The 18,021-nt window shown below is 54.0% G+C and overlaps 1 protein-coding gene across 4 annotated transcripts; it reads left to right on the top strand.

Moving 5' to 3' along the window:
• Positions 1-1,458: 1,458 nt before the first annotated feature.
• SYT3 (synaptotagmin 3) lies at positions 1,459-16,537 on the top strand. Of its 4 annotated transcripts, none has more exons than XM_045988245.1 (11): positions 1,459-1,516; positions 2,527-2,657; positions 4,173-4,343; positions 7,287-7,812; positions 10,289-10,676; positions 10,910-11,128; positions 12,967-13,087; positions 13,295-13,466; positions 13,575-13,707; positions 15,735-15,803; positions 16,005-16,537. In XM_045988245.1, the coding sequence occupies exons 3-10, from the start codon at positions 4,193-4,195 to the stop codon at positions 15,798-15,800; spliced, it is 1,776 nt and encodes a 591-aa protein (XP_045844201.1). In that variant the 5' UTR covers positions 1,459-1,516; positions 2,527-2,657; positions 4,173-4,192; the 3' UTR covers positions 15,801-15,803; positions 16,005-16,537. The 4 variants fall into 4 exon arrangements, with proteins under 4 accessions (XP_045844201.1, XP_045844199.1, XP_045844202.1 ...); XM_045988243.1 differs by having other exon boundaries at positions 1,460-1,516; positions 4,178-4,343; XM_045988246.1 differs by lacking the exon at positions 1,459-1,516 and adding an exon at positions 1,865-1,895.
• The last annotated feature ends 1,484 nt before the right edge of the window (positions 16,538-18,021 follow it).

Raw genomic sequence — 18,021 nt, 5'->3', positions numbered from 1 at the left:
GGAATCTGGGCTTTTAAAAAGCTATCCTCGGGGCACCTGGGTGGCTCAGTTGGTCTGCCTTCGGCTCAGGGGCGATGAGATGGAGTCACACATTGGGCTGTCTGCTCAGCGGGGAGCCTGCTTCTCCCTCTCACTCTGCCTGCTGCTCCCCCCTGCTTGTGCTCTCTCTCCCCCGTCTCTCTTTTTAAAAATTTAAATAAAATCTTTTAAAAACCAAGTTAAATAAATAATAAATAAACTATCATCATTTACAGACAGGGAACTGAGGCATTGAGAATATAAACCATTGACACACAACACTGAAAAGAGACCTGGGATTGGAGCCTGGCTCTGCCATTTCCCAAACCACAGGTGCAACCGGTACCCGCCAGCCGCCAGCCACTGAGGAGCTGTCTCTTTGGAGATGCGTCATGGAAGTTTGGCAAACCCACCCATGCACACACGTCTCTGAATGTATGCATTGCTGCATACTTCCTTCTGTGTATCTCTCCTGGGGAATGGGGCAGGGGCTGCCTGTGGACTCTGGGCGGGCCAGCTGGGTGTGCAGGTCTTGTTGTGAGCGGGCTCTGAGCTGCATGGACCTGTGTGCCTCCATCTGGGCATGTGCCCCCCTCCCCCCATGCAGGCTTCCTTGGGTGCAAATGCAGGTCCATCAGAAGCACTGAGGATAGGATTCAAGGTGAACCTGGGAGGCATTTCTGGGTGATTCTACAGTGTGACAAGGACTGCAAATGTATATGTACATAGGTAGCAATATGCTGGGAGGGAGATGGAATTTAGTTAAAGGGAGGAAACTTGCCTTGAAGCTGCCTTGGCAGAAGAAAGTAATTTTTTACTTAGTATATTTATACGAGTGTCACTGGGGGTGGGGAGGGCAGCACTAAAGAAGACTGAGGGGCCTCCCAGCCACCCCTGCCCGTTGCTGCAGTGACTCTGAGGTTCTGGGTCCTCTCCAAGGGATTTAACCCCTATGCACCTCGGTTTCCTCCTCGGTGAAATGGGAGTAGCATAACTGTACCCACCTAATAGGGCCAAAGTGGAGATTAAATGAGTGCTTTCCAAGCACTTAGCTCAGTGCCCAGATCACAGTCAGTGGCAATTATTATTAACTGCTATTAATAGGGCATTAACTCTTACTTGCTGCTTTTGAGAAAGTCATTAAGCACCTACTTGGTGCCAGTGCTTTACCTCTGTTGCCTGGTTTGTCAAACGTCTGGATCCCTTCGGAAACAGGTTTATTGTCTATATTTTTGGAAGAGCACACTGGACCTCAAGAGCAAAGAGCCGGAGGTCACACAGGCAGGAGCCGGCCCGGCAGGATCCACACTCCAACTCCTGCTAATCCTCACACCGGGCTGAGAGTCTCCAGACCCGCTAACTCTGGGGCCCCGCCTCCCATCCCACCTCCAGCCCTCAGAGCTCCCCAGACCGGAGGACTCCTATTCCTGGGTCCTGTGAAGGAAAAGCCCCGGGACGAGTGGGCCGCGAGGGGTGGATTCCTAGATGTGAGAATTGAGTGAGTGGGAGCTCAGTACCCTGGGTTCCGGGGGGAGAAGTGACTGGGGTCTCAGACTTTTCCATTTGGGAGAAGAGCGGCTGGGGGCCGGGACCCCCTGAATCCTGGGGGAGCGGAGGGTCATGATCCTAGACAGCTGGATCTTTCTTCCACTGGGTCAGAGAGCTGGGTCTCCGACGCGTCGGTCGCAGGAAACCTCCCTCTTTCCTTGCTGCGGCCGCGCGATTTCGTCTTTCAAGCCGCAGGTTCAGAGGGGAGGAAAGGAGGGGGTGCAAAGGGAGGAGCCGCGGACCTGCGCCAGGGGCTGGGGGAGGAGCCGAGCGGGCACCGCGGCGGGCGCGCGGGGCTGCTGCGGCGGCGGCGGCGGCGGCGGCTCCGGGTGAGTCCGCTCCTCCCCCTTCCCCCTGCCCCAGCCCCCGCCCCAGGCCGATCCTGGGGGGCGGCCCCAGTGCGTGGGGGCGGGGGTAAGTGCAGAGGAACGCGAATCTCCTGCCAGAGAGTGCGGGTGCTGCAGCACTCGCTGGTCGCCCCGGGGGAGGGGCACGTGGCCCGAGGAAGGGGGGTCCCGAAACACCTAGGTGTACCCCAGCCTCGCCCACGGATCCCCCGGGCGTGGGGATCGTTTACCTACTCCATGGCTCTTGAGGACTTAAGACTCCGCGACCTCTCGAGGTCCAGGGCATCATTCCTCCCCCTTGCAGCGCCTTGGGACCCCGGTATCTCATAACCCCCCCACCTCCAAAAAAAATATTCCCATCCTCTCTGCAGCCGGGAGAGGCATTAAGGACTTCAACTCCCAGAAGCCCATGCAGCGCCGGGTCTGTGAAGTCTTAGCCGCGCTAGCGCAAGGCCTGCTGGGAATTGTAGTGTCCAAGCTCAGCGGGAGCTAGGGCCCCGGAGGTGGGAGGGGGTGGCTAGACTGCCAGGGGGTCGCCTGGGGTCGAGCAGCGTCCGAGTAGTACAAGACGTGAAGCTCGGACTAAGCTTTTTCTCCTGGCCGCGACCTCCAGATTCAGCTCCTCCTCCCACCACCTGGCGCGTGGGGACGGGTCCGCAGCCCCTTGTCCGCCCTACAACCCCCATGGGCTGCCGCCAGCCGCCACCTCGGCTGCCACCCAGGACACGGCAGGGATAAGCGCAGGTGAGTCTGACCATGCCTGTCTCGGAGTCCTGGCCTTCTGCAGAACCCCCACGACACCTGTCCATCTGTGATCTCTGGTCTGTCTGCCCGTATTCTCTCCCTGCACTCTCCTTCCAGTCCATCTCTGATGTCTCGCTCCAAACCATGTGTGGCTAATTCCCCTTCTCCCCACATCCACCTCTTTCTCCCCATCCTCTCCTTTTATGCCCCCACCCCCATCCAACCTTCCTTCTGCACCCATGTCTGTCTGCCCAGCCCTCCTTTGTATCCTTTTGCCCATCTGTGGTCTCTGGCCATTGTCTGTCCATCTGTCTTTTATTTCTGCTCCCCATCCATTCTTCCCACCACTGTTTCCCTTTCAAAGATATTTCTGTCCTGGCACTTACACAGTCCCTCTGTCCGCCTATCTCTCACACTCCCATAAATTACACACTCGTCCATTCTTTATGCTTAGTCCATCCCAAATCTCAATCCTTGACTTTCCCTCTGTCTGTCTGCTCATCTGTCCCTCTGTTCTGGGCCCCAGTTTGCCCTTCCCAGTATCTCTGTCTCCCCTCCCCTTATCTCTTTCTCAACTTGGTCCCTATCTCTGCACCCTGCATCTTCCATCCCACCCCACCCACCACCACACTCTTCTCTCTCTAACCTCATCCCTCCCTCTCTCCTGGTCCTCATTCTTTCTACCTGGATCTGGCCTCCTTCCCATTCCTTGAACCCGCCAAGCCCTTGTTCATGCTGTTCCCGCTGCTTGGGTTGCTTTCCCCACTCTAGCCCCACCACCTACTGGCCGTGGCCAGCTGCATCTCGTCCTTCAGGTCTCAGAGAGCCCTCCCCCCCAACTGCCCACCTCCTGGTCCCTTTGTGACATGTCCAACTATTTCTTTCAGGGCACTTCTTACAGTGTGAGCCTGTCTTGTTTGTTTATGTGTGTTTGTTGACTTGTTTACTCCATGTCTCCTTTTACTGGATTGTAACACCAGGAAGTCGGGAAATGTGTGGGGTTCGTTCTCTGCTGGATCTGCAGCTGCTGGCACTGAGCCTGGCATGTAGTTGGTGCTCAATGAATATTTGTTGAATGCATGAGCCATGAACAGCTGTCCCCTCTTCTGCCCGTGCCTAAATTCCGTCCTTTGTCTGTGCACCCCTAATCTCTGTCTCCTTGTCTGTCTATCGGTTTATCGTGCATTCTTAATCTCTGCCCCTTGACTGGCCTTGCTTGTCTCTTTCTCCTTGTCTGTTTGTCCCTATTCTCTGTCCTCTTGTCCATTCATGCTGATCTCCGTCCCCTTGTTTGTCCAACCCGTTACTGTCTTTTTGCCTGCACCCCGAATCAGTCTCCTGTCCATCTGCCCCTAATTTCTTTCTCCTTGTCTATCCCTCCTTAATCTACATCCCCTTGTCCATCTACTCCCAATCTCTGTCCCCTCGCCTATCCTTCCTTTTCTCTTTCTCTCCCTTATCCACCCCTCCCTCAATTCCATTCCCCATCGGCACCCTTGTCTGGCCCCTTCCAAGCACAGAACCCACCGGCTACCATGTCAGGCGACTACGAGGATGACCTCTGCCGGCGGGCACTCATCCTGGTCTCAGACCTCTGTGCACGGGTCCGAGATGCCGACACCAATGACAGGTGCCAGGAGTTCAACGACCTGCGAATTCGAGGCTATCCCCGGGGCCCAGATGCAGGTCAGCACCTCCCCCCAGGCTGTCTCAGCCAGCCCCATGTCCCCTACATTCAGTATTTTCAGAGATTCAGAGCAGACCTCCTCAGCTTTCGGTTCCCTAGGTGCCCATGGCTAGTCCCTTTCAGAGTCTCCCCTCCATCCTGCCTGCTGCTGGTCTCCCAAACTTCTGATCTAAGGAGAAGGAGCTGGGTGGGCCATTTGACCCCTGATCTTTTGGGTTTGGTCCTGTGAGCCCAGGCCCCTCCCCCAAACCATATGCTTATCGCGTTCACACACCTTTTGTGCATCTTGCATAGGGCTTAAAAGCTCAGGTTCTTTTTGTTTTTAAGATTTTACTTATTTATTTGAAAGAGAGCGAGAAAGTGAGCACAAGCAGGGGGAGGAACAGAGGGAGAAGGAGAGAGAGGCTCCCAAGAAGACTCCATACTGAGCACGGAGTCTGACTTGGGGCTCGATCCTATGACCCTGAAGTCATGACCTGAGCTGAAAACCAAGAGTTGGATGCTTAACTGACTAAGCCACCAAGGTGCCCCAAAGCTTAGACTCTTAAGTCAGGCTGTCTGACTAGTCTGGGTTCAAATCCCACTACCCCTGCTTACTATTAGATGACTTTAGGCAAATAACATTTCTTCTGTGCCTCAGTTTCTTCCTGAAAATGGGGATAACAAAAGTGGCTACCTCCTGGGGCAACTGAGAGACCCAAATGATTTAACACATGTGAAGTGCTTAGAACAAGCTGGGCACACAGTGGTCATTCAATAAATGCTGGAAGTTACTTATTGAGCACCAACTGTGTACCAGGCAGCATGCAAGGTCCTTGGCATATTTCATCAACCACTCACAACAACCCTCTATGGTAGCTATAGTCCCTATTTTCGATTGGAGGGGGGAGACTCAGAAGGGTGAAGTGACTTGCCCAAGGTCACCCATCTAGGAAGCAGCAGGATTCTGAGAGCAAGGAAATATTATGAGTGCCCTTGTCCAGATGAGGAACCCCGAAGAAGCACATGCTGCGAGGTTATAATGACAGTCCTACTTGCTGAGTGCAGGGCAGAGCTCGGCACCTTGTATGGGGGTTATCTAGGGGCAGGGATGAGAAATGAGGTCCAGAAAGCTGCGGTTGCTTGCTCAGAGACTCACAACCTGTAAGCAAAAGAGCCAGATTTGACCCCAGGAAGTCTAGCATACTACCACAATTTGAGGGTCCCCAAGCCCACCTGTGGTCTCTGGTTTCAGTTTCAGTGATTTCCCTAGAAGGACTAACAGAAAAGCTGTTCTCCTCACAGTTACGTTTTATTACAGCAAAAGGAGGGAGGTGAAAATCAGCAAAGGGAAAGTCACATAGAATAGGGTATAGGAGAGACCAGGTGTGAGCTTCCGGTCTCGGTCATGTAGACATGGCTGACTGCCCATGGGGCTGAACTTCACCTCCAGCTCCTCCAGAGGCCAAGCTGATACATCCCAGTCCCCCAACATCAATCACATTGTTACATAGACCATCTGACATGGTCCAAGTTTCCTCAGATAAACAAAAATGCTTGCAGGCAGAATGTTCCAAGGGCTTAGAGGTTCTTTCCAGGAGCCGATCAAGGGCCAAAACATTTCTTTGGGCAAGGTTCATCTTTTTCCTGCCCAACTACTCCACCTCGCCAAGCCCACATGGCTCCCCAGACCAGGCAGACAGGAACAAGAAATCCAGCAGAGTTTGGAGGATTGATGTTTTGACTTGGAGAGGGTCTGGGTGAGGCTGAAGGTAGGGGAAAGCAACTGATTTTTCTCTCCTTTTCTCTGCCTTGTCCTCCCAAATGGCCCCCTGACCCCTTTTCTTAATTTTTCCCATGTTCAGGAGGCTGGAAAGCCCTTGCTCTGCTCTTCTTCAGGTCCCAGGAACTCTGAGTTGTCGACTGAGATGTCGGTCACTTGGAAAGGAACACCTTAAGGGGTGGGGGGAGGTAGGAAGTTCAGAGTGCCACTGCCCGTCGCTGGCCTCTGCAGGGTCATGGATACATATGGATACACATACAGCAATAGGATTTGTTAGTCTAATAAAAATCCATGTCTGAACTACCATTTACTGGGAAATATTGACGCGTGACAGCATAAGGAAGACTGTGGGCTCTGGAGCCGGGCACTCTAGACCCAAATTCTGAGGACCCCCACCCAACACACACACCTCTGATCTGCTGTGGGACTCTATACAGAAGACTTTGTGTCTATTGACCTCAGTTTCCTTTTATGGAAGACAGGCATAATAATGTTGCCAACCTCCTAGGGTGCCTGTCAGGCATAAGTAAGCTAAAGTAAGCTATTGCCAATAAAGCGCTTAGGGGTCTGCAACATAGTAACCACTCAGTAAATGTCTGCCTCCACATTCCACTGCAATGCTGGCTCTCCTGGCTATGCAGCTATTTACGCGCTACACTCCTCAATACCATAGCTGAGAGGCAGGACTGATTTTTCCTATTTGGCAAATGGGGAATGTAAAGCTCAGAGTGCTTAAGATATGTTCCCGAGCATAGCACAGCAGAGATGTGAACCCTGACCTGCCTAACTGTGTCATGCAGCCTTCTCTCTCCTTGATCATCTCTGAGCATTTTGGGAGACATTGGTGGTACCTCAGATGGTATGTCCTCTTACGGAGAGGCAGCATGGGCTAGGATTAAGCATCACATCTGAAGACAGACTGCTCTTTCAAATCCCAGATCTGTCATTTACTACCTGTGCAGCATAACACAAGTCACTCAACCTGTCTGTGCCTCAGTTTCCTTATCTTTAAAATGGTTATATAGTGATACCGACCTTGTGGGTGATAGTTTAAGTAACATATGTAAAGTGCTTAGGACAATGCATGGCAAATGCTAGAGGCTAGCTCTTTGGGGACGGCAGTGGGAGGATAAACTGTGACCCCACCCTGACCCCTGACCTTTGTCCTCACTCTCTCCAGACATCTCCGTGAGCCTGCTGTCGGTCATCGTGACATTCTGTGGCATTGTCCTTCTGGGCGTCTCCCTCTTCGTGTCCTGGAAATTGTGCTGGGTGCCCTGGCGGGACAAGGGAGGCTCAGCAGTGGGCGGGGGCCCCCTGCGCAAAGACCTAGGCCCTGGGGTTGGGCTGGCAGGCCTGGTAGGCGGTGGTGGGCACCATCTGGGGGCTGGCCTGGGTGGCCATCCTCTGCTGGGGGGTCCACACCACCATGCCCACACCACCCACCATCCGCCCTTCGCTGAGCTGCTGGAGCCAGGCAGCCTGGGGGGCTCTGACCCCCCTGAGCCCTCCTACTTGGACATGGACTCATACCCAGAGGCGGCGGCAGCTGCAGTGGCCGCTGGGGTCAAACCGAGCCAGACATCTCCTGAACTCCCCTCTGAGGGAGGTGCAGGCTCTGGGCTGCTCCTGCTGCCCCCCAGTGGTGGGGGCTTGCCCAGTGCCCAGTCGCATCAGCAGGTCACAAGCCTGGCACCCACCACCAGGTGAGACAGGCTACTGGGCTGGGGTTCCACTCTGAACTTCTGTTCCTCCTCTGTGTCTCTTTCCCAGATATGATTCTCCTGAGCCCTGCAAGAAGAGAGGCCTAGAGGTCCAGAGTCCTGAGTCCTGGGGCAGGAAGGGGCTTGGGGTGTGGATTCCTGGGTCCTGGAGACAAAGGAGGCTAGGGCCCCAGACTTCAGGATCTAAGGGAGGAGGACCCTAGAGATCTGGACTCAGATTCAGAAGGTATAGGACTCCAGGGGTCAGGAAGGTGGAGGAGAATGAAGATTAGACTCCCGAGGCCCCGAGACACAAAGCAATTCATCTGTTTCACCCTAAGCCAGGATTGGCGGCGGGGCCTGGAGTTCATTTGTTCTGTATTCCTCATTCTGCACATGGATATGGAGCATCTAACATGAACCAGACCCGAGATGGGTGTTGGCTGTCCCCTCCCACCCAGGCCAGTACGGCCGGAAAGTGGCTTAGGGGGCCACAGCTGTGGGAGTCTGAGGAGTCGCAGTTCCAGTCTGGGAAGAGGCTGGGGCCTTCCAGAGGTGGAGGTGTTGTGGCTGAGACCTGCAGAATGAGCAAGAGTTGGCCAGGCACAGAGGTAGGGGTGTGAGCAGGGCATTCCAGGAGGAGAGAGCGGCCCATGCAAAAGGGAGAGGGGAAGGAAGTCACAGTGCACTGTGGGAACTGCCAGCAGTCACTATGGCCTGAGAGTAAGTGTGAAAAAAGAAAGGGAGATGTGGCTTAGGATTTAGGCAGGGCCGGACCACATGGGGCCTTGAATGTGGGGCTGAGGGACTAGGACTTTGTCCTGGGGGCACTGGGGAAGCCATGGAACACTGTGAGCAGGAGGGGCAGGGTCAGTTCTGGGTGCAGAAAGACCTCTCTGTGGCCACATAGGGGAAGGGCTAGAGGAACGGACTGGAAGCCAGTAGTACAGGCAGGAGAGGATAAGGCTTAGCTGAGATTATGGGCATGGGGATGAGAGAAGGAGGTAAAGAGAGTCAGGGAGCAGGAAAGGTGAGACTTAGGACAGATGGCTCCGGGTGGGTAGGAGGGGTGGGAAGAGGAACCCAAGGCCTCCAGCCTGGCCTGGTGATTGGGTGGATGGTGGGGTTGTCAGAGGATCTAGTAAAAGGAGTGAGTTTGAGGGAGTCCCTGAGCGTATCTGGGTCTTGTTGAGTGTGAGGAGCCTGGAGAAGCAATCAGGGGAAACTGCCCTCAGAGGGATTGTCTTGGGTCCCAGATGGTCATGAGAGAAGGTAGTCTCATCCCCAGGCCTGACCAGGGGCCCAGGGGCTCATGGGAGTTGGGGTCTCTGGGGAGGCCTTCCAGAGGCGAATGGATACACGGGTCACAGCTCTCCCCTCCCCCATTATACAGATGGAGACACTGGGGCTCAGAGGGTGTTAATGACCTACTCAAAGTCACCCTGGGAGGAAGGAGTGGCTGGGGGATCTGTAGTTCAAGGAGCCTCCTCCCCTGCATCCCTTTCCACAGCTTAAGACCTCCCACTCCCTCCAGGCCCATGTGTGCCTCTCAGCACACCTGAGGCTGCGAGCACCGCCCATCATTAGGGACCCATCACATGGACTTCACCCTGGGTGTGATGGTCCTTGCAGGAGAGGGCAAAGGAGCCAGAGCCACTGATGGGGAAATTTGGGAGAGGGAAGGGACAGGCTTTGAGGGGACAGGAGGTGGGGATGGCTCTGGTGTCTGATCTGCAGATCTAGGGGGAGCACAGGGGAGAAGAAGCCAGTTGAGGAGAAGGCACTGAGCCTGGCAGGGAATATGAGGGGTGTGTGGGGTATGTGGGGTCTTGTGGATGGCCAAGGCTGGGGGCCTACCCGGCTGGAGCCCAGGAAACAAATTTAGCAGACACCGTGCTGTTGATGGGTGTGGAGACCTGGGCTGCAGATGAGCTTGTCCAGGAGAAGCTTGTGTGTGAGAGGGAAGAAGCAGCTAGGGTGGCTGATGGGGACGCTCTGGGGTTCCAGAGTGTCCCCACACACTTACGGACAGTGGAGAAAGGGGTGGAGAAAGGACAGGCCAGGTGGAGTGATGGTGAGGTGGGAGAGGTGAAATCAGGGTTAAGACAAGTTGGGGGAATTTGAAGAAGGGCAGGTGAAGTTTCAGGAGGTCTGGGTTGTGTGGGGCCCCAGGGGTACTCAGAGAAGTTATTCTGGGTCATGCACTTGAGGTCAGGAGGAAGCTTCTGGAAGTTGGTGCATAAGCAGATCCTAGCTGGAGCTAGCTTAGAGACTGGGATACCCCCCAATACAGGTGGAGAAACTGAGGCTCAGAGAGTGCAAGTGGCTTGCTCAAGGTCATAGTGAGCAGAGGTGGGGGGGGTCTGTCCCCATTTGGCTGTGGCCCTTGGGAAGGAGGCAGGGAGGAGTCTCTCAGGTCTTCAGATACTGTCAAAGACCCCAGCCAGTGACCCCACCTTGGTCTTCCCCACTCTCACAGGTACCCAGCCCTACCCCGGCCCCTCACCCAGCAGACCCTGACCCCCCAGCCGGACCCTGGCAGTGAGGAGCGGCCGCCTGCCCTACCCTTACCCTTGCCGGGCGGGGAGGAAAAAGCCAAACTCATCGGGCAGATCAAGCCAGAGCTGTATCAGGGGACTGGACCAGGCGGCCGGCGCGGCGGCGGGGCCCCGGGCTCCGGAGATGCCGGTGGGGGGGCGCCCTGTGGCCGCATCAGTTTCGCCCTGCGGTACCTCTATGGCTCAGACCAGCTGGTGGTGCGGATCCTGCAGGCCTTGGACCTCCCGGCCAAGGACTCCAACGGCTTCTCAGACCCCTACGTCAAGATCTACCTGCTGCCAGACCGCAAGAAAAAGTTCCAGACCAAGGTCCAGAGGGAGGGTCCTGGACATCCGGGTCCCGCAGAGGAGGGGGCGGGGGTCCGGACTCCTGGATCTGAGGGAGGAGGAGGTTGGGGCTGGATTCCTGGATCTGAGGGAGGAGTGGGGTTGTGGGTCTGGACTCCTGGGTCTGAGAGAGCTGGGAGTCTGGACTCCTGGGTCCTTTGGAAGCAGGGTTGATGGGAATGGTGCCTGTCTCCCTCCCTCGCCCACCCCTCCAGGTCCACAGGAAGACGCTGAACCCTGTGTTCAATGAGACATTCCAGTTCTCCGTGCCGCTGGCTGAGCTGGCCCAGCGCAAACTGCACTTCAGCGTCTATGACTTCGACCGCTTCTCGCGGCACGACCTCATCGGCCAAGTGGTGCTGGACAACCTCCTGGAGCTGGCTGAGCAGCCCCCCGACCGCCCACTCTGGAGGGACATCGTGGAGGGCGGCTCGGTCAGTCTTTCTGGGGACCCAGGACCCCTCAGTGTTTGACCTCTTTGCCTTTGGACTTCATAACCTTCTAACTTCTTGACCCAGGCTTTTAAAATTTTGTTTTACTGCAAAATATTGCAAACACACAAGCAACGTGTAGAGATTGCTATAATAGGACCCCCGGCCCCCCACACCCTGTCAAATACTGACATCATGCCTGGACCCCAGATCTCCCAACTTCTGACCTCCTTTCACATCTGATGGTAACAGCTGAGAAATATAACAGACATCCCTGTACTCACCAGCCACTTTATCATAATTTCATGCTCTGACCCCAGATTCCTGACCCTCCACCTGTCTGACCCTGGAGTTCCCAGCTTTTGTTTTTCTGACTTCCTTCACCTTCTGACCTCCTGGTTTTCTAATTCCCTCACTTCCTGAAGCCCCAACCCTTCTGATCTCTGAACATTTTACTTTTCAAACCCATGACCTCCGGATCTAATCTCATCCTCTGGTCTCCACCTGGCTCCTGAGAGCCTGATCCCCCCAGGCCTTAGACATACCTGGATCCTCTATGTCCTGACACGCCCCCCAGGTCCCCCCAGTACAGATTGTGCTCAGGAGCGCCCCCCACCGGCCTCCCTTCCTATTCCATCTAGTCGTTCCCCAAGCCTGCCTCCTGCGTGCTTGTTAGGGGTCCTGACCCTCTCCCTGCCTCCATCCTGTCTCCTGCTTGTGTGTATCATTTCTCGTTCTCTCCCCTGCCCCTCATTATCACTGGAGGTCTTCATTCGTTCATTCATTCATTCATTCCTTAAACGACTGGCCTTTTTGTTTCAGGATCAGGACCCGGGGACCCCAGACAGTCCTCGGGAGCTCCAAGTCTAGGTTGTCACAGTTTGCTATCAGGGACAGTGAGTGGAGGGGGTCCAGGAACCTGGACCTCGGTCTGTGTAGTTGGGAGGCCAGGAGCCCAGATGAAGCTGAAGGGCCAGCAGGGGGTGAGTTGGAAGTCCAGGCTAGCTGAGCCGCCCTTCCAGATGTCTCTGTGTGTGTGTTGGTGTGGGAGGCTCTGTGTCCCCTGCAGCCTCGCTTAAGGTTGGTGTGTCTCCTGCCTTCCCTAAGACTGACTTCTCTTCTTAGTGCCTGTCACACTGTCTGGATCTCTGCCCGTCACCTGCTCTATGTAGGTTTCTCTCTCTCTCTCTCTCCCCCTCTGGGTCTTTGCCCTTCCCCCCACCCCTTCCTAGGTCTCTATCACTCTCTCTGGATCTCCACACCCTCCACCAAGTCTCTGTCCCCAATTTCTCCAGATCTCCTGCGCCTGAGGGGCTCTGACACACACATATACACACACCCGCCAAACTCTATCTTTCTCCTCTGGGATTCTGTCCCTCTCTCTTCCTGGGCTCTCTATTCCTCTCTCTGAAGTCTCTGTTCCCTGATCTCTCTCTTGGACCAGCACTATCTCTGGGTCTCTAGAGTCCTCCCCTGGGTTTTCTTACTTAAGGACTCTGTGGGTCTGCCTTTCTAACTGTATCTCTCAGTGTCTTGGTCCCTGTCACAGTACATTTCTCACTGTGTTCTTCTCTCTCTCTCTCTGGCTCTTTCTTGCTCGCCCCCCTCCCTCCTGCCTCTTTCAATCTTCCCTACAGAACAAATAGACTTTGCTGGTGGCAGGCAGCTGTGGCCAGGGAGTTACCAGGTTTGGCAAAGTCAGATTGTTGAGTGGATGGGAAACCCAGTCCTGGATATCAGGGAGGAGAGCTGGAGGCTCCAGAAGGGAGAGCAAGTGAGGGAGAGGTTGGGGGGTGGGGAGACCAAGGCAGGGCATTTCGAACACTTTTCCCCAACTGCAGGAAAAGGCAGATCTTGGGGAGCTCAACTTCTCACTCTGCTACCTCCCCACGGCTGGGCGCCTCACCGTGACTATCATCAAAGCCTCTAACCTCAAAGCGATGGACCTCACCGGCTTCTCAGGTGGGTTCCAGAAGGCTCTGGGATCTGAGGGAGGAGCATCTGGGGCCCTGGACTCCTAGGTCTGATGGAGGAGGGGCTGAGGGCCCCGGACTCCTGGGTCTGAGGGAGGAGGGCAATGGAGACCCAGACCGTTGGGTCGGGGGAGGAGTCTGGACTCGGGTCTGAGGGAGAAAGTCAAGGTTCAGTGCTCTCGATGCCCGCCCCCAGACCCCTACGTGAAGGCCTCTCTGATCAGTGAGGGGCGGCGTTTGAAGAAGCGGAAAACCTCCATCAAGAAGAACACACTGAACCCCACGTACAACGAGGCGCTGGTGTTCGACGTGGCCCCGGAGAGCGTGGAGAGCGTGGGGCTCAGCATCGCGGTGGTAGACTACGATTGGTGAGGGGCGTGGCCCGGCGGGCGGGGGCGGGCGAGGGGCCAGGGGGTGAGGCGGGGCCAGGCCCCGCCCCCTCTCTCCCCGCTGCTCACAGCGGCTCGCACCCCCAGCATCGGGCACAACGAGGTGATTGGCGTGTGCCGCGTGGGCCCGGACGCCGCCGATCCCCACGGCCGTGAGCACTGGGCGGAGATGCTGGCCAACCCCCGCAAGCCCGTGGAACACTGGCATCAGCTGGTGGAGGTGAGTGGAGAGGCCACCCGGGGCCACTCGCCCTGCCATTCCGGCGCTCATCCGTCTTTATGGGCTGAGGAGTCAGACTGCCTGGGTCGGAATCCCAGCTCTCGCTGTGTGACTAAGAGCACTTTGCTTAACCTCTCTGTGTCTCAGTTTACTCTGCTGGGAAATGGGTTGTTAATAGTAACTAAAGTTAGGACAGATGTGAAGATTCGGTGAGTTAATGCAGGATCAGTGTCTGCCTGTCAGTAGGGGCTCAGCAAGGGGTCAGTCACTACTATTATTTCCCATGAGCTAAGCCCAAAATAAAAGGGAAAAACTGGGTGATAAGATGGAACAGGGTTGGGGTTTTGAGGGGGTTGGGTTTGGTTTGGTTTAAAGAAGGCTGCAATTGAAAAATCACTAGATTGTGGTTTACTGGGTGGGGATCAACAATTTTTTCTTCGTAAGAAAATGAAATCAAGATAGAACAGAACAGAAAATTTCACAGGGCAGCACCCGTTGTAAGGATTGTACTGCCAATTTTTTTTTCTTGTGGATGGTAGTCCAAAAGGCTTGGAAGTCTGGGAGGTAGAGGACATCTGGACAAGGGATGGGGGGTGCCCTTTGGCTTAGGGTATCCTGAAGGGCCTCTCAGTGGACGTGACATTTGAGCCTGGAGATTGAGAAGGAAGGGGCTTAGGTGAAGGTTTTGAGATTAGGAGAGCTCGCAGGGCAAGAGCTTGGCTGGGGGCTGGGTGTTCCTCTTAAGCAGGAAGAGGCAGGGACAGGACCCTGAGCCTTAGCAGAGAGGGAATGGGGAAAGGGGCAAATAACCAGAGCTAGGTAGATCACGTAAGAATGAGCTTGCTAATTTTTTAAAACTGAAAATCATTTATGATTATCACATGGTCAAGAGAAATTTTCAAATATGGCCATTATCTCATTTGAAACAAACAAACAAACAAACAAAAAAGCACAGAAGTAGATTTTGAAAATATTACCCACGAATTTGCTGTCATTAAAGCCAAGACAGTAAAATCATACTAAATTCTGTTTAGAGTGTAAATAAACATTTAAACTTAATGTACTGTGAATTGCACTACACATACTCTTCATTGTTTTCAATATTTTAAAAATTATTTTAAATTTCCAGGGAAAAATGCCCATAAAAATACATAAAAATAAAGCTGCCGATTTTTCCTTTTGTCTCAGGCTCTGCTATGACATGGGACTGGCCTCCATTTAAAATTTGATATTTTTCTCATCATGGATTTTTTTGGATCAATTTTGATTTTTTAAAAATATTGCATTGCAATATTATTTATTTCAAGTGCTGGGTTTGGGCACACCTGAAATTTTGCACCCAGGGTGAACTCCTCCCAGTCCTGACTGTAGCTCGGCCTTTCTGTGGACTTGGCTTCCATGGGTGGGGAGGGATTTTAAGCAGCAAGCACAGAGCTCAAGTGTGATTTTTGAAAAGACTGTGGCTCTATTTAGAGAGACAGATGGCAGCTACTCCCTCCTTCCACCACTCATTCTTCTCCTAATTTACTCACTCATTCCACAAACTTCTCCAGAGCTCCTGTGTGCTATGCTCGTGCTGGGCAATGCTGGGAGCACAGAGAGGAGTGGAACCTTGGCTGAGTGGGGTCCTGACCTTGGCTTTCAGTCAGTAGTGCCGTAGTGCGTGGCCCCAGAGGGTCTTTCTACCCCCAGCACTGACCTGCCCCTTTGCTTTCTGCCCTTCCCGGCTCCCTAGAGCCTCCAAAACAGAGCCTCAGCTTCTCTGAGCCCCCTCCCCCCGCGAGGGTCTACCCCATCACCCCTGCAGCCTCACCTCGCCTCACATTTCCAGTGACTTTTTTTTTGTACCTCAGTTTCCCCTTCTATAGAATAGGACTGTAATACCACTTGGCCCATCACTTCAGAGCTGAGTGAAAAAAGAAAATCGCAAATGATGAAAACAGGTCTGATATCTTACTATGTTGATTATTAGCGGTTGTCTTGCCTCTGTTTCCCTATATCTGAACTTTCTGGATTCCCTTATTCAGGAAAAGACTTTGTCCAGCTTCACGAAAGGCAGCAAAGGATTGTCAGAGAAAGAGAATTCAGAGTGAAGGGTAAGGAACCCAGACCAGGGGAGGAAGGAGGTTGGGGCCCTGGACTCCCAGGTCCAAGGGAGGAGGGGCTGGGGGCCTGGATTCCTGGGTCAGAGGGTGGAGTGACAAGGGACCAGGTCCCTGGGGTGTCGATGAAGCTACAGCAGGTCACGGGCCTGCTCTCTGCTATCACTGACATCTCCTCCCTGCCCCGTGTTATAGGTCTGGCCTAGGCCCAGGATCGGACCAGGCCCCCTCAGGACCCCATCCCTTCCTGCCCGGACTGGGAATTCATTTCCTTGAAGCCATAATGTCCGAGCTACGTGGTGCAGGGCAGCCCTGGGCCTGCCGGTCCTTCTACCCCACCGGATGTGAGGGTGGGAGGCAGGCGGGCCCCGCTCCCTGTTTCAGGGTGGGGGGCATTCAGTCTCCACTGTGTCTGTCTTCCCTTCCCCAGGGCTCCCCTTCCAGGCAAGGGGCCGTGCATGTCTGGGGGACCCCAGCCCCCCAAACCCTTCATCTTTCCGTTTGTCTCTTTGCTGTTTGTCCAAGAGAGTGCCCTCACCCTCGTTCTCTCCGTGAATGTCAACAGACTAATCCTCTGTATTCCTCCAGACACACACACACACACACACACACACACACACCCCTACCTGTGTCTACCCTTTCTGTTCAACACACCCTGCGTCTGGCCGATCCCCCCACTGCTGCTGCTACCAACACCAGAATAAACACACACCATGGGTCTCACTCCACCCGGGCCTCCTGTTCTCTCTGGGACTGGGCAGCTGGGTTGGAGCATCCTGGCTCTGCGTTCAAATGTTTCATTCACTGCCTGGGCGACCTCTAGCAAGGAAATTGATCTTTCGGAGCCTTAGTTTATAAATGTTACATTTGCCGGGACTGCTATGATAATAGGATGCCAGATGCACCCCAAACTAGAGTAACCCACAAACAGAACTGAAAGACCTTTGTATATGGTGAGTCTGAGCATAGAGAGGACTTCATCAAGCTGTTCAAGAGACTCTGCCTAGCCCCTTAGGACTTCAGTGTCAGGCGAGTCTTTGCAGTATTTGCGAGTCCAAACACGGCGGCCGTTTGGAGCTCCAAGCTTACCCTGCTGTATCTTATATGATGGTTTCAGCTGCATCAAACAGAATTCCAGCAGAAAAGGCTGAGATGATAGCAATTTCTTTCGCTCACGTAAGAAATCTTTCAAAGACACAGAGTCCCAATGTCGGTTCAGCTGTTTAACAGCATCGGGCACTGGGTTGGCATCCCTGAGATTCGCTTGCCTTCCCCTCCTGAGTACAAACTGCAGCAACACCACGCATTTTGTTCTTACACGGTGGCATCTAAAGCAGGAAATGTAGACGGGGCTGCTCCTTATGTGTTTCTCCCCAGAAATGCTCTCCTTATTATCTCGTTTACCAGAACTGAGTTCAGTGGTCACCCTGAGTTGCAGAGCACTCTGGGAAAGTGACCATCTTTGTGGGTTTTGCCAGTGAGGCAGCACAGAGAGGGGAAAGAGCTCTGGGTAGGAAATTTACAGGACCTACTGGAATCATCCTCAGGGCAGATAATTTCAGAGGAAACAAAATCCGGGGTTCCCTCTCTCTCTGCCCCCATATCATTCAGGAAAAGGATTCTGAATGGTGCTATAAGGGCCTTGGATGACCACTTCGGGCTGATCATGTATCCAGTTGGCAAGCTCACTCTTGGCACCTTGATGGAGTCCCCCTCCCCTGCCCATCTTGCTGGGGTAGCCTCCATCCTTGCCTGGTGCCCTGTGTGTCTGGGTCTCAAATCTCCCTTTGCCTTTCTCTCTCTCTCTTTTTTAAAGATTTTATTTATTTATTGACAAACAGAGATCACAAGTAGGCAGAGAGGCAGGCAGAGAGACAGAGAGGAAGCAGGCTCCCTGCTGAGCAGAGAGCCCGATGCTGGGCTCCCTCCCAGGACCCTGAGATCATGACCTGAGCCAAAGGCAGAGGCTTAACCCACTGAGCCATCCAGGCACCACCACCTCCCCTCTTTTTTTAGAGCACATATAGCCTTGATTTTTTGTTTTCATTGAACTCCAACTCGGGGTACCTTTACTCTCTTTTCCCAAGTAGTGGAGGAGCACTTTTCAAACCCCAATAAATGTCAAGGTTATAAAGATACAATCCCATTTGTGAAGTTCTTCTGAAGACAAATAGGGCAGCCAGTTAGCTTCCACAAGAATTGCAAGTTAATT

Source organism: Meles meles, chromosome 19 (assembly GCF_922984935.1).
Source record: "Meles meles chromosome 19, mMelMel3.1 paternal haplotype, whole genome shotgun sequence".
NCBI classification, from domain to species: domain Eukaryota; kingdom Metazoa; phylum Chordata; class Mammalia; order Carnivora; family Mustelidae; genus Meles; species Meles meles.
The sequence above is the reverse complement of the archived record's forward strand: the minus strand, read 5'-3'. Positions and strand labels throughout refer to the sequence as shown.

Coding starts and splice junctions, on each gene's coding strand:
- SYT3 (XM_045988245.1), top strand. CDS start 4,193: ATGTCAGGCGACTACGAGGATGACCTCTGCCGGCGGGCACTCATCCTG. Junction 13,088..13,294: donor GGACCTCACCGGCTTCTCAG/GTGGGTTCCAGA, acceptor GCCCGCCCCCAG/ACCCCTACGTGAAGGCCTCT. Junction 13,467..13,574: donor GCGGTGGTAGACTACGATTG/GTGAGGGGCGTG, acceptor TCGCACCCCCAG/CATCGGGCACAACGAGGTGA.